The sequence below is a fragment of the Schistocerca serialis genome, chromosome 9, assembly GCF_023864345.2.
Source record: "Schistocerca serialis cubense isolate TAMUIC-IGC-003099 chromosome 9, iqSchSeri2.2, whole genome shotgun sequence".
Lineage (NCBI taxonomy): Eukaryota > Metazoa > Arthropoda > Insecta > Orthoptera > Acrididae > Schistocerca > Schistocerca serialis.
Genome location: NC_064646.1, coordinates 384,442,256 through 384,456,915, shown reverse-complemented (window position 1 = coordinate 384,456,915; position 14,660 = coordinate 384,442,256). Strand labels below are relative to the sequence as shown.

At 42.8% G+C, this 14,660-nt stretch overlaps 1 protein-coding gene across 1 annotated transcript in view; it reads left to right on the top strand.

The window, feature by feature from the left end:
* The window catches only part of LOC126419629 (uncharacterized), a 182,520-nt gene that overhangs the window by 83,494 nt on the left and 84,366 nt on the right, over positions 1 to 14,660 (top strand). The window contains exon 6 of the mRNA XM_050086817.1: positions 12,974 to 13,095. Within this exon, the coding sequence (XP_049942774.1) occupies positions 12,974 to 13,095 (122 nt within the window). The remainder of the gene's footprint in view (positions 1 to 12,973; positions 13,096 to 14,660) is intronic.

The window sequence follows — 14,660 nt, the reverse complement described above, 5'->3', positions numbered from 1 at the left end:
AACTCCGAAGTCCAGTATTGATACTACGGCGGTAATTCTGCCGGAATTTCGTTTGCAGAAGTTACCAATTCTTGTGAGCACAAATAAAACTACCTTTGCCTCTGTAATTTTCGTCCCTTAGCAAGTTTTGGTTAATGATTAAAAATCGCCAACTGGTCTTCGTCCAACCTAGTGGCTCGTGTTAGACGAGTTCCCTTTCCAGTTCGGGTAAATGTTTCCTCCTCCTGGTGGAGCCATCCTCTTTCCCGAGGCACGTAAGAGTTGCCGAGTGTCTACTGGCGCTCAATGTTCCAGGAGAACGAAATAAGTGGTTTATTGTCTATCCACCGTTATGCCCAAGAAAGACGAATTAGAGTAGTTCTGGATAACCTAGGTATTGTACACTATTAAGATAGTTCTAGGCTTGGACAAATTACTGCTTGGTAAAATTTAGCCTTCCGCGTCGGTAATCGGGCGTATTCCACGATCCAACATTGTTATAGAACTGAAAGATTTGGTTTTGATACATTTGCTGAGACGTGACTTAATTATTTTCTATTGATGTTAATTGCTATAAATGAATCTTCTTTAATTTGTAGTTATAATCCTTAATGAGTGATCGTCCTTAATGGTGTAACATTTAATGTACATCTGATTGTCCCCTGCGTCACCTACTGACTTCATTCAGAGACTGAGAAGGTGATCCTTGTTCAAGTTTATGGGACTTTATTAACCGTTGATCTTTATTGTTTATGGTCTTAAAATGTTTATTAAAGAGGAATAATTTTAGATTCCTATTGTTTATTAAGTAATTCTTAAGTTATATAGCAGATATTACGAGTGCGAATGTTCTCTCATTGTTACACTTGCTTGTTCTGCGGTTTACACTGAAGGGTGTGACAATACATGCAAAATCTGAAGTGAAGCGTTGGGGCGAATTAATCCTTTCCCTTATCATTACCGTTAAAGATAACTGATTGTTTGTCGCTTGTTATTGAAACTGGTCGGGAGAATAGCTTATTGATTGACCTCGTAGAAAGAGTACATCAACAATAAAAGTTACGAAATTGAAAAGTGTATAGACATACAGGACGGACATACAAAATTAAATCATGTTCGGGGATCGAGGAAAAAGAAGAGGATGACCCAGCATTCATCGTCAGAAATTTTTCGCTAAGTAGCGTACGTCAAACATAAAATAACATAGGACGCTCCTGTCATATCTACAAAGGACGGAATCTAATAAAAGAGATTCCCAATAAGAGACTTCAATGTAGGTAAAATACTAATAAATTTCACTCACCGTGAGAAACAGTAACTGGTGAGCTAGCTGAATCCCCATACACCAAAAAAGTGATTAAGATACATACAGTAAATGGTCATCTATGTGAATGTGAAATTTCAGCAGCTAACGGCCCCTCATTTGTCTAAAATGGATTGAAAAACATACCGGTAAAGACCCCGTTATTTAATCATAACACGTAGTTAATACCCCCCAAAAAATTCAGTGTAAAACTGTTTTCAGGTTCAGCATGAAACTTACATATAATGAAACGGGACTGAATGTCGTGTCGTAACTGAACAGCTCAATCAGCAGAAGGCAACGCGTTGCGAAGTTAGATGGCAAGAGGCTGAAGTTACTCACAGCAAGCGCGCACTGAATTGTGTACTGACAGTCGGCGTGGCAAGACCTATCTGCGGAGACGCCAGAAAGCGACCATTAGCTGCTCAAATTTCACTTTATGCCGTAGATGATCATATAGGGTCTGTTCTTTGATCACTCTGTTGGTATATGGAGACCCCGCTAGCTCACCAGGCACTGTCACTCATTGCAAGTGGAATTTATTAGTATATCACCTACCTGGTAGCCTCTTATTAGGAATTTCCTTGTATTAGCTTCCGTCCTACCGAGGTAACACGGAAGCGTTCTATATTATTTTGTGTTTGACGTCCGCTACTTAGCGAAAAATTGCTGACAATGATCGCCGGATCATACCATTCTCTTTTCTCTATCGGAACATGACTCCATTTTGTGAGTAAGTTCATTCTGTATACACTTTTCAATTTAATTATGTCTTCCTGCCTTATATGACTCTTTGTCTATCAGTTTGTGCAGACTGAGTGTGATGTTGCAGCTAAAACGCTCCGAAACTAGTCGTGCCTATCAACAAATCAGTTACAGCTAAGGCGGTCTTAACTTTTCAATAGAACATTGTTCACCCATGGAAATTGAGAACGCACGACTGGAGTACAGCAGTGTGTCGAAACGAGTGAGAAAATTCTTTGAGATGCGATGTTAGAGAAGGATGCTGAAAATTAAGTGGACTCATATGAAATTTGGATGTCGCAAATTCGACGAAAAAAACGAATATATGTAAATCACTCTCTATACGAAGGGACAGGACAATAGGGCAGTTCAAACGTCAAGGAATGACTTCCATGGCACAAGAGGGAGCCTTAGAGGGCAAAATTGTCGGGGGAGCAGAGATTGTAATATGTACATCAGATAATTTAGCATGCTATGTGTAAGTTCTGTTCTGAAACGGAGAGGTTGGCGCAAAAGAGGAAATCATGAAAAAAAGAAGGAAAGAAAGAGCCAAGGCTGCAGTCACAGTGGCACCGACATCAGGGGATTTCGCGGACGACCGATATCGGCCGAAGATGGCTGATCTTCTCCTACCAGTATGTAAGTATGTGTGCGAGACCAGTACAGCCGGTCTCAACGCCGAACGTACTGACCGCGGACGTCACCGGAAATGAAATGCGTTTATCATCTTCTTTCGAATCGGGCGACGTTCCAACACGAAGCACATGAACTGTGAGAAACGTTTAAGTTTAGTACAAAAAAGGAGTTTGTGGCATCTGAGGATGACAAATGAAATAACAGCGACAGGCCCCTATGTCGCGCACTCTATGGTCTGTAATCGCTACTTTATCGTAAACCACAAGTTTCGAACAACTTAATTAAAATTTAATAATAAGTAATTAAACGTTACCTTATACTACATTACGCTTGTTTACCCATTTCAACCTCATATCTACCCGGTCCAGCTCTAATCGACATCAACGTGCAGTAACAATTCACAGACCGCAGGTGACAACACCAGCAGTGGAAGGTATATAAACCGCGTTAGAGGGACGGGGGAACCAATGCAGTCGTTGTCGTAATTCGGAAACGGAGCGATTTATCTGACGTCCACAATGGAATGATCATTGGCTTTCGGGCCAAGGTTGGAAACATTTCCGAAACGCCTAAATCTCTGAACTGCCGTTGTTAAGGTGCGAAGGTTGTCCAGAAAGTAACGCAACGCCTTTCTTTATCTCAGCCGAAAACAATGTTCCGAATGCGAGAGGTTGAATATGTATTATTTTAGGTCTCCTGAGTGAACACGCGAAAGTTTCCATCACATTCGACAGATAGCGTAGCTGCAGGACAAATTCAAAATGGCGTCTGTAGGTGATGTACGTTACAATCAACATGCCGTCACTGATTTTCTCACTGCAGAGAAAGAGTCTGTGCGAAGTCTATGGAGCATCTGCTGTCGACAGACGTAGTTAGTCGCTGGGCACAGAGAGTGAGGCCATCAGAAGGTGGTTCAGCGGAGCTCCGCGATTTTCTGCAGTCTGGGGGACCATCCACAGCTGTCACACCTGACATGTTGCAGCGAGCTTCCACTTATTTGATCAATTACAGGATGCCATTCGTGGAAGACATTTTGAGGACGGTGAGAAGGTGATTCACACAGCGAAGCACTCGCTCCGCCACCAGGACAAGGATTGATACCGGCAGGGCATACACGTCCCTGTTTCGCGCTGGATGAAGGCCACAAGACGGGATCTAGATAACGTGTAAAAATAGGGTGTGTAGATAAAATACCATTTATTCCTGTGTGTAATTCTTACTATGTTCAATAAAGATATGAGGAAGAAAAAATGTGGTGCACACTTTCAGGGCAACCTTCGTACACTACTGGCCATTAAAATTGCTACACCACGAAGATGACGTGCTAAACATGCGAAATTTAACCGACAGGAAGAAGATGTTGTGATAATCAAATGATTAGCTTTTCAGAGCATTCACACAAGGTTGGCGCCGGTGGCGACACCTACAACGTGCTGATATGAGGAAAGTTTCCAACCGATTTCTCATAGACAAACAGCAGTTGACCGGCGTTGCCTGGTGAAACGTTTTTGTGATGCCTCGTGTAAGGAGCAGAAATGCGTACCATCACGTTTCCGGCTTTGATAAAGGTCGTATTGTAGCCTATCGCGACTGCGGTTTATCGTATCGCGACATTGCTGCTCGCGTTGGGCGAGATCCAATGACGATTCGCAGAATATGGAATCGGTGGGTTTATGACGGTAATACGGAACGCCGTGCTGGATCCAAACGGCCTCGTATCACTGGCAGTCGAGATGACAGGCATGTTGTCCGCATGGCTATAACGGATCATGCAGTAAAGTCTCGATCCCTGAGTCAACAGATGGGGACGTTTGCAAGACTACAAGCATCTGCACGAACAGTTCGACGACGTTTGCAGCAGCATGGACTAACAGCTCGGAGAACATGACTGCTGCGGTTACCCTTGATGCTGCATCACAGACAGGAGCGCCTGCGATGGTGTAGTCAACGACGAACCTGGGTGCACGAGTGAGTGGCAAAACGTCATTTCTTCGGATGAATCCAGGTTCTGTTTACAGCATCATGATGGTTGCATCCGTGTTTGGGGACATCGCGGTGTACGCACATTGGAAGCGTGTATTCGTCATCGCCATACTGGCGTATCACCCGGCGTGATGGTATGGAGTGCCATTGGTTACACGTCTCGGTCACCTCTTGTTCGCATTGACGGCACTTTGAACAGTGGACGTTACATTTCAGATTTGTTACCATCCGTGGTTCTACCCTTTATTCGATCCCTGCGAAACCCTACATTTCAGCAGGATATTGCACGACCGCATGTTGCAGGTGCTGTACGAGCCTTTCTGGATACAGAAAATGGTCGACTGCTGCCCTGGCCAGCACATTCTCTAGATCTCTCACCAATTGAAAACGTCTGGTCAATGGTGGCCGAGCAACTGGCTCGTCACAATACGCCAGTCACTACTCTTGATGAACTGTGGTATCTTGTTGAAGCTACATGGGCAGTTGTACCTGTACACGCCATCCAAGCTCCGCATGACTGAATGCCCAAGCATATCAAGGCCGTTATTATGGCCAGATTTGGTTTTTCTGGGTACTGGTTTCTCAGGATCTATGCACCTAAATTGCGTGAAAATGTAATCACATGTCAGTTGTGGTATAACGTATTTGTCCAATGAATACCTGTTTATCATCTGCATTTCTTCTGGGTGTAGCAATTTTAATGGCCAGTAGTGTATATCATGCATGGCAAAATGGCGGTGTTGAAAACCAGCGCCGAGGCCACTGGACGTAGACGACTGGGGTAAACGGCGGCTGCGGAGATATGTATCGGCGAGTAGACGGCAAGTGTTGAGCATAAGATCGTCCAGATGAACGAAGATGCTACCAACAGCGTCTTCTCAACTACCGTTCATTGTATATTGCTTTGCGTGGGCCTCCGCGGCTGGTGCCTGGTTCATGCACCGACCATGACTGCAGCCATGATCGGCGATCATGGCTCCAATTTGTACACTAATACTGCAATCGGACGTTCACTGAGTGGTGACAGATGGACTTTTCAGATGAATCATGTTTTATGCTTCACTGGACAGGGCCGTTGGTGTTTACGGCGTGGAACGTCTGAAATCACACACCCTGCAACATTCATCGAAAAGGTTAAGGTCTAAGGCATTCCCTGGGTGATATCGTCATGAAAGACACAGTGGATCAACACAAGTGTGCATCTATCCTTGGGGACCATATCCGCAGTTCGTTTTTCCTCGGCACAATGGCATCTTCAAGCAAGATAGTGTAACGTGTCACTCAGCTCGCAGGGTACGTGCGCGGTTGGAAGAGCACCAGCATGAGTTTACGGTACTCCACCGGTCACCGAACGCCACGGATATAACCAAATCGAAATTCACACCATAAATCCTCAACCGAGAAATCTAACGGAGTTGGCCACGGCACTGCAGTCAGCATGGGTCCATATCCCTGTCGCTACCTTCCAGAACTTCACAGACTCTTTTCCTGCACGGATCGCAGCGGTACGCGTTGCAAAAGGTGGTTATTCAGGCTTTTAACAGGTGGTCACATTGATGTTGCTAAACAGTGTATAATTAAAGTGCGGCATGTCATCTGCAACATAGTCAAAACTTGAATCGGATGCCTTACCGAACATCCACTTTCAATAAAACAACACTCGTATATAGTAGGCGTACTGTGTAATATTTATCAGACTCTGTACGAAAATTACATTTCACAATTGTTACAGACTTCGACTCTTCAAACTAAAACAAGCAGAGACCACTAGATGGCAGCTATGTTTACTGCAACTGTCGCTAGCGCTTGCGGCTGCGCGGTTCTGTTCTAGCGTACCACTTGAGTCGAAACTTGATTTATTTCTCTTATAGATGACACCAAAACGAAGTCTGTAAGTCGTATTAATAACTTTGTACGGATTTTAAAAGTTTTAAAGTCCTTTTTGATACACCCAGTATATGTCGTTATACTGTCACCAACGTCACTGCACAGGTATACAGTTATCCAATTATGACAAGAACAAAGAACTATGGGACAAAGCGCTGTATGGGCAGTAATGCTGTTAGGCGAAGTCTGTAAATCTACCCAAAGTGATGGATAATGGGTTACATAACCGATTACGGTGTCAGGCATAATCCGAAGACACACTGACGCGATCATTCTCAAAATTCACAGCTCCCAGACTACCCATTTCCGAAAACGAGTTCCTCCTTGAATTCTAGTTGTAAGTATTGTCAGATTTTACGTATAACTTGTGGACAAATGTGATGGAGAGCAGAAGATCGGGGGATGACATGGCAGATAGAAAAAAAAAAAAAGAAGGAAATGTGATACGACCGGTGACTTCTGCTCTGCAGAATCCAAGAGAGATTTTAGTAACAGATTAGCTGAAGAGAAGAAAACTGTCTTCAACCAAATTTTATATCCTGGCATAGCGCCAACAGTGAAATTCATAATTGTGTACACCTGGTGCTCAGCCCTGTACGGAATTAACCGATTTAACAAAATAGCAGTACAAATTGGAATTAGTTGAATGTTCAGCCACAAAAGAAAATTGAGTGGACCGTTAAACCGTGAAATGTGAAGGGACTAAAAAGAGGAAAACGAATTAATGGAAAGCCTTCAGCAGAAGTACAGGCAAGTTAGTGAATCATGTGCTGTGGCGAGCAGCAGTAATTGACTTGGGGTGGAGGGAGCTGTAAAGAGAAAACATGAGCAAGACTAGAATATGGAAAAGAAATTATTATGGCCGTGGGGTGCGGCAAGAATCCGGAGATGAGAAGACTACTATGAAGAACCAGTGTTGGTGGAGAGTACGCTGTTAAAACAGTCGAGAAACTGATGAATATGTAAAAAAAGTTATAGAAAAATATTATGAATTGGTAATCATCTCTGGCAGGAAAATGACACTGACGAAGTTAGACCACGAGCAAGAAGGAAAGACAGAAACAAACTGGCGAGGTCCGAATAAGACTCGTGCACTGATGGTTTCACATAAACTTACTTATGTATGTAGACTGTTCATCCATTCCAGGAATCGAGGATCTCGACGATTTTTCCCGGTTATCGACATTGATACTAGCAAGAGGTCTGTCTTGAGGATTCCAACAGTTTCGAGAATGTTTTAATTTTTAAATTTAAATTTGTTAACAAATAACAGAATAAATATTTTTCGCGTGGTATAATTATAAATTAACAATTTCCTGATTTTGATCTTTCACTTGTACAGTGAAACTTCAAGGGAAAGCAGACTATATGTTTTAATTAGTGTTTGCGAGTATCGAAGTGTGTGATATAAATGGCTGTATCTTTTGACTGTATTGACTTACAATGTAACTTTTATTATACCGCCAAAGGACCATAGTCCTTAGTATATGAGAAAAATTTCATCTTGATACGTCAACTCGTTCCTGAGAAAAAGGGCTCTTAACAGACGGATGAACAGACAGTCAGTCTCATAACAAATGACAAAATTTATTTCATGTGATACGTTTACAAATCAGAGATTTTTGGGCTTCCTTCCGTTGGTTGTACTGTAAAACCTTGCTTCTTGGCAAATTTAGTGATTCTGTGTCAACGGGTGGTAAGTACACCGTAGGTTTTGTTGTCTGAGTTTCTTTCTTTCTTTCTTCTCAGAGATCACAGGCCCTATAGCACACGTGCTGCATCAACGATCTGCTTCCGCCGCCTTCTATCTCTCGCAGCCTCTCTCCACCCCGAGGAAATTCCTAATGCTGCGATGTCCTTCTCTATGTCAACTTTTCACCTTGCCTGGAGAGTTCCTTCAAATGCTTTCTTGGAGATTCTGTTGTTTTCCATTCTATCCACATGTCCAGCCCACTGCAGTCTCCTACTTTTTAATTTCTAGATGATAGTGGGTTTGTTTCATTAACTGATAAATTTCATTGTTCTTTTGAATTCTCCATACACCATTCTCCAACACTTGTCCCCAGATTTTTCTCATTACTTTTCTTTCGAAAACATTCAGTTCTTCTCTTTCACTCTTTGTAAGCGTCCAACTTTCTGAGCCATACAGTACTATAGGGCAGATGATAGTGTTGCATATCTTCATATTTGTGATGATTGACAAAGGTTTACTTTTGAGGGGTTGCTTAGTGAGTACAGACATTTTGATCCTGAGGCTGTTCTTTCATTTATATCAATTGTTATGATATTCTTACTGTTGAAACGTGATCCAAGGTATTTAAACTGGAGAAATTTTCTGAATTGTTTGCGAGTATCAAAATATTTTACATAAATGACCATAGCTTTTGATTGCATTGACTTAGTAGCTTCACTTCTTTACATCGCCAAGAAACCATATATCTCAGTGTGTAACATAAATTTCAACTTGGTACTCTACCTGCTCCTGAGAAAAAGGGTTTTGAACAGTCGTGCAGACAGACGGGCGAAAAGCAATGTGATCCTATAAAGATTCCTTTTTTAACCGGTTGGGTTACGGAACCCTAAAAAATGGCAACAAAATTCGCCTGTTTTCTTACAGACGTGTATGCTGTATTGGCCCCTGGTAAGTTTTTCACTGGAAATTTAGCTTTGAACAACACGTTTGGGATGTGTTGTTCCTCGTGAGAAGAGTAAAAGATGTGAGTGTTCGGGTCCCAGCGTGGGGTCTTGCTTAGAAAGCGGCTTTCTGTGTGCATACAACAGTGTCCGTAAAGCATCCGGCTACTGGCAAGATGCGAATGGCCACAATGCGGGCGCTAAACAGACGGTAGGTTTGCACCTCGAAGTGCGTCCGGGCTTTCTCCAATACCTTCTGCTCGGTCTTCATCCACGCTAAGTTCGAAGAAAGTGGAACCAAGATCAACTAAAACTCACGCTATTACTGAGTTCGGTGAGCTTTTCTGGTTCTTTGATACAGGTTTGTTTATTCGACCAAACGACTGCTGAATCGCGTCCCTTTACATTGCCATATTCATATTTCCGGGACGTCGAACTCAAGTTCATTATTGATCTCTCCCGTACTTACTATGTGATTACCCATTTTTTCTGTATTCCTTAAACTGCTCACTATCACGTTTCACTATTGGTTGCTATGTTACTCTCTGTGCGATATGTTTCATAACTAAACCTTGAACATCTTATATGGCCAGTTCATCTTCTACTATTACTTTCCATATCTCTCTGGAACTGCGTTACCTTTTTTTAATTTTTATTTCTTCTCGCAGTATTGAGGACTGTCATTATATACTAGAAGAACAGAAAAAGTTCGGCCGGACGTATGAGTTAAAGTACTGGCTCGTATATTGAGTGACATCTCCGGTATACAACTCAACACGTTTTCATTACTTTATTAGCAGACAGCAAAGCTCGCAACAAATAAAGTGTTATTAAAGAATACGAGGAGAACGGCTCTTTAGAAATATCAGTTTATTCGCTCACCGTGTAGAGGTGGGCACTGTGCGCAGTTTAGCGACAGGCAGTCAGTCACAAGCTGACGGTAGAGAGGATACCAACGCTGGCTAATGTCGCCAAATGAGTAATATTTATTGTTAATTATTAACGAAAGCCGTTAAGTACAAAATACAATGGTCTCAGGGAAGCTCTACTTGCTTACTGACTACATAACCGCCGGGCGCTGTGGACGAGCGGTTCTAGGCGCTTCATCCGGAACCACACTGCTGCTACGGTCGCAGGTTCGAATCCTGCCTCGGGTATGGATGTGTGTGATCTCCTTAGGTTAGTTAGGTTTAAGTAGTTCTAAGTTCTAGGGGACTGATGACCTCAGATGTTAAGTCTCATAGTGCTCATAGCCATTTGAACCATTTGCTTAGGGTGGCAAAATTTGAGGGGCGGAAAAGGTCGGAACAAATTAATTTCAAATCAAACAGCGAAAAAATTGAGCGGGGAAAAATGAAAAGAAGAGGAAAAATCAAAACACCCAACCGTTTTCAAAAGCTTACGGATCAGTTGCTTAATAAGTCTTTACTTACTTCGACTGAAGTCTCTACCTACCTCAAAACTAAAGCAGCCGCTACTGAACTCGAAACGGAAACAAATATGACCTTGATTCATCTTTGTCGAGCGCTGGAACGGGGCACGTGCGCTGGTTTGCCTTCTGTTAGCAAAGAACTTTTGAACTGTAACATGTTTGTATAGTAAAAGTATGATGAAGCTGAGTGATACTTTTGATGTGAAATAAGTATAAAACAAGAATAAAGTACTATCATTCACAGTATTACTCCTGACAAATTTTAAACATTTCTCATACGAGGCAGCACACAAAAAGAAAGGTACATTTTGACATTGTACTGAAATTTCATTGTGATTCTGAAGAAGAAAAGAAAATATGCAGCCAAAAATTTACTGTAGTGAAGAACAAATATTCTAAGTCCAGTAACTTTCTTGAAGAAATAGTTTAATGAAAGAAAAATGTACTTGGCTTTTTTCTCTTTTTACTTGGGATTTAACGACCATGTGAGCAACTCAATGAGTTATAAGCAGTCACTCGTCCATAATTGAGGGACACTGACTCCAAGGAATAGGAAGAGCCAGTGTCTTTAGACAAACACAACATCCATGCTTCACCAGCATTCTAACCCGGACACATCTAAAACGAATAATCAGATCCAGCTGCTTAGCCACTGCGCCACCCTGGCGGCTAATGAAAGTTGTAGAACACTCAACAGGAAATACAAACAAGGCATCATTTATTTATTCAATCGCAAGGAAGTCGGGCTGAAAAAGATGAGATTTATTCCTCATTCTAAAATTATTTCCATTAAAACAGAAACGAAATAACCCGACGATTATCCAGATGAACTAGTTTGATGCTCCGGCATGCCATTAGTATATAGCGTAATTTTTAAACTTAAGGGAAAATCCATTCTCAGTAAAAGGTAGTTCCAGACCTTTATTAGTCCGTATTTTGGCAATAAAACTGTATAAGATATTGATGCTAAATTTGGCTGCACTTTTGTATTTTACGCCCGCCATCTAAAACTGCAGACTTCTGGGATCGGTGAAGAAATACTTGTTATTGCACAAGGCCGGAATGTACAAAATACTTAGTCAGTGCGGTCAGCTGGGCCATCAACAATTGTCAGGGTGCGAGTCGTTCAACGAAACATCATCGCTATGGGCTTTCGGAGTCGAAGGTCCCCTCGTGTACCTTGATGACTGCATTATAAACACCACGTTCAAACTCACATCTTGATAACCTGCTATTGTAGCAGCAATAACCGTTCTAACAACTGCGCCAGACACTTCTTGTCTTATATAGGCGTTGCCGACCGCAACACGGTATTCTGCCAGTTTACACTTCTCTGTATTTGAATGCGCATGCCTGTAACCAGTTTCTTCGGCGTTTCATTGTATATTCAATTGAGCTCTAGTTTAAAAGTTTCAGCACATTCTTCTTACTGCAATTATTTTTGGAAATTTCTACAACTGAGAACGAAGTATAAAAAATTGAGGACATTTGCTATTCTCAATCAGTATTAAAGGGATTGAGGAAAAAGTATGAAAATTAAGGACAGAGAATAAGAAATTGAGGAAATCTGTTATCCTCAATCAATTGTAAAGGAACTGAGAACAAAGCATGAAAATGGAGGACTGTCCCCAGAAAATGACGACGTCTAGCCTCCTTAGTTTAATGACTAAAAGTATAATAGGAGATTTTCATTGTTGTGCCGTTGGATTTTGGTGGTGGAGGGGGGGACGATGGTAGTAAAAAAAAGAGGTGGCGTCATTTTTCAGTTCTCGCCTAAAGCGGCAAAACACCTAGCAACAAAGGCCCTGCCCTTAATCGAACGGGAATGGGTGCGACATCGAAGACTTTATGTAGAGACAGCAAAATGGTTCAAATGGCTCTGAGCACTATGGGACTTAACATCTATGGTCATCAGTCCCCTAGAACTTAGAACTACTTTAACCTAACTAACCTAAGGACAGCACACAACACCCAGCCATCACGAGGCAGAGAAAATACCTGACCCCGCCGGGAATCGAACCCGGGAACCCGGGCGTGGGAAGCGAGAACGCTACCGCACCACCACGAGATGCGGGATAGAGACAGCAGAGTGCCAGCTTGTTGAGCTGAATGGTATCCTAAAGCTGGCGGTAGGTGGCCAACGTCTGTTTGCTGGAGAGTGGGTCCATCTGGCACCCCGTGTGGGCGTGATGCGAGGGCGCTGACTCGGATACCGCTGCAATCTCTGCTTCCAAATGCATACCGGCATCGTAGGATACTGAAACGTTGACTTTACAGGTGGGAGGAGCGCCACAGGCTCAGGAGCTGAGGCGACGGATGGGCGGCGGCCCCAGCGGCTTCCGCCGGTCGCCACCCCCGCCGCCCCCGCTGACCAGGCCAGTGCCGCCGCCGGTGGACTTGCCCCCACCACCGGGGAACAACAGGAGGAACGGCCTCGTCACTACCGGTGAGTTCCGCATCTGCATCCGCATCTACATGTGTGCTCCACAAGTTACAAGTACCGCATCTAGCGGTGTATCAGTGCCATTTTACGCCTTTCTCCATATGCAGTCGGTGTGCCTTTCCCAAAATTGTTCGTCACTTCTCCATATGCAGTCGCTATGTAGGATGAGCGACTATCGGCATACCTCCCAATAAAGGCTCATGTAGCTAACTGCTGTCCTCATTGCGCAAGTTTTTTATTTGAGGAAATTTTATGTTTCTTGCCTGTTGAGTGCTCTCAATAATGTCCTTCTAAAAGTACAGTCCCTGACAGAAAAGAATGAAACACCCGGAACAGACAGACGGATGACAATGTAGGTTCATATAGCTACACAGTGTCGGAGCGTATGTAAACTGTCTGCGACGGGTATAACATCCACCAGAGCGCGATAGTGTTTTTCGTACTAAGTGTTGCTGCGAGGCCTGGTAGCGAATATAGGAGGCCTGAATAGCGTCAGATGTTCTACATCTACATGGATACTCTGCAAATCACATTTAAGTCCCTGGCAGAGGGTTCATCTAACAACCTACGCAATTCTCTATTATTCCAATCTCGTACAGCGCGCGGAAGGAATGAACGCCTATATCTTTCAGTACGAGCTCTGATTTCCCTCATTTTATCGTGCTGATCGTTCGTCCCTATGTAAGTCGGTGTCAACAAAATATTTTCACATTTGGAGGAGCAAGTTGGTGATTGGAATTTCGTGAGAAGATTCCGTCGCAACGAAAAACGCCTTTCTTTTAATGATGTCCAGCCCAAATCCTGTATCATCTCTTTGACACTCTCCCATATTTCGCGATGATACAAAACGTGCTGCCATTCTTCGAACTTTTTCGATGTACTCCGTCAATCCTATCTGGTAAGGATCCCACACCGCGCAGCAGTATTCTAAAAGAGGACGGACAAGCGTAGTGTAGGCAATCTTCTTAGTAGGTCTGTTACATTTTCTAAGTGTCCTGCCAATAAAACGTAGTCTTCGGTTAGCCTTCCCCACAACATTTTCTATGTGTTCCTTCTAATTTAATTTGTTCGTAATTGTAATACCTAGGTATGTAGTTGAATATACGGCTTATAGATTAGACTGATTTATCGTGTAACCGAAGTTTAACGAGTTCCTTTAAGCACTCATCTTGATGACCTCACACTTTTCGTTATTTAGGGTCATCTGCCACTTTTCGCACCAATCAGATATCTTTTCTAAATCGTTTTGCAGTTTGTTTTGATCTTCTGATGACTTTATTAGCTGATAAACGACAGCTGCTCAGATTGTTTCCCAAATCGTTTATATAGATAAGGAACAGCAAAGGGCCTATAGCACTACCTTGGGGAACGGCAGATGTCACTTCTGTTTTACTCGATGACTTTCCGTCAATTACTACGAACTGTGATCTTCTGACAGGAAATCACAAATCCAGTCACATAACTGAGACCATATTTCATAAGCACGCAATTTCACTACGAGTCGCTTGTGTGGTACAGTGTCAAAAGCCTTCCGGAAATCCAGAAATACGGAATCGATCTGAAGTACCTTGTCAATAGCACTCAACACTTCATGTGAATAAAGAGATAGTTGTGTTTCA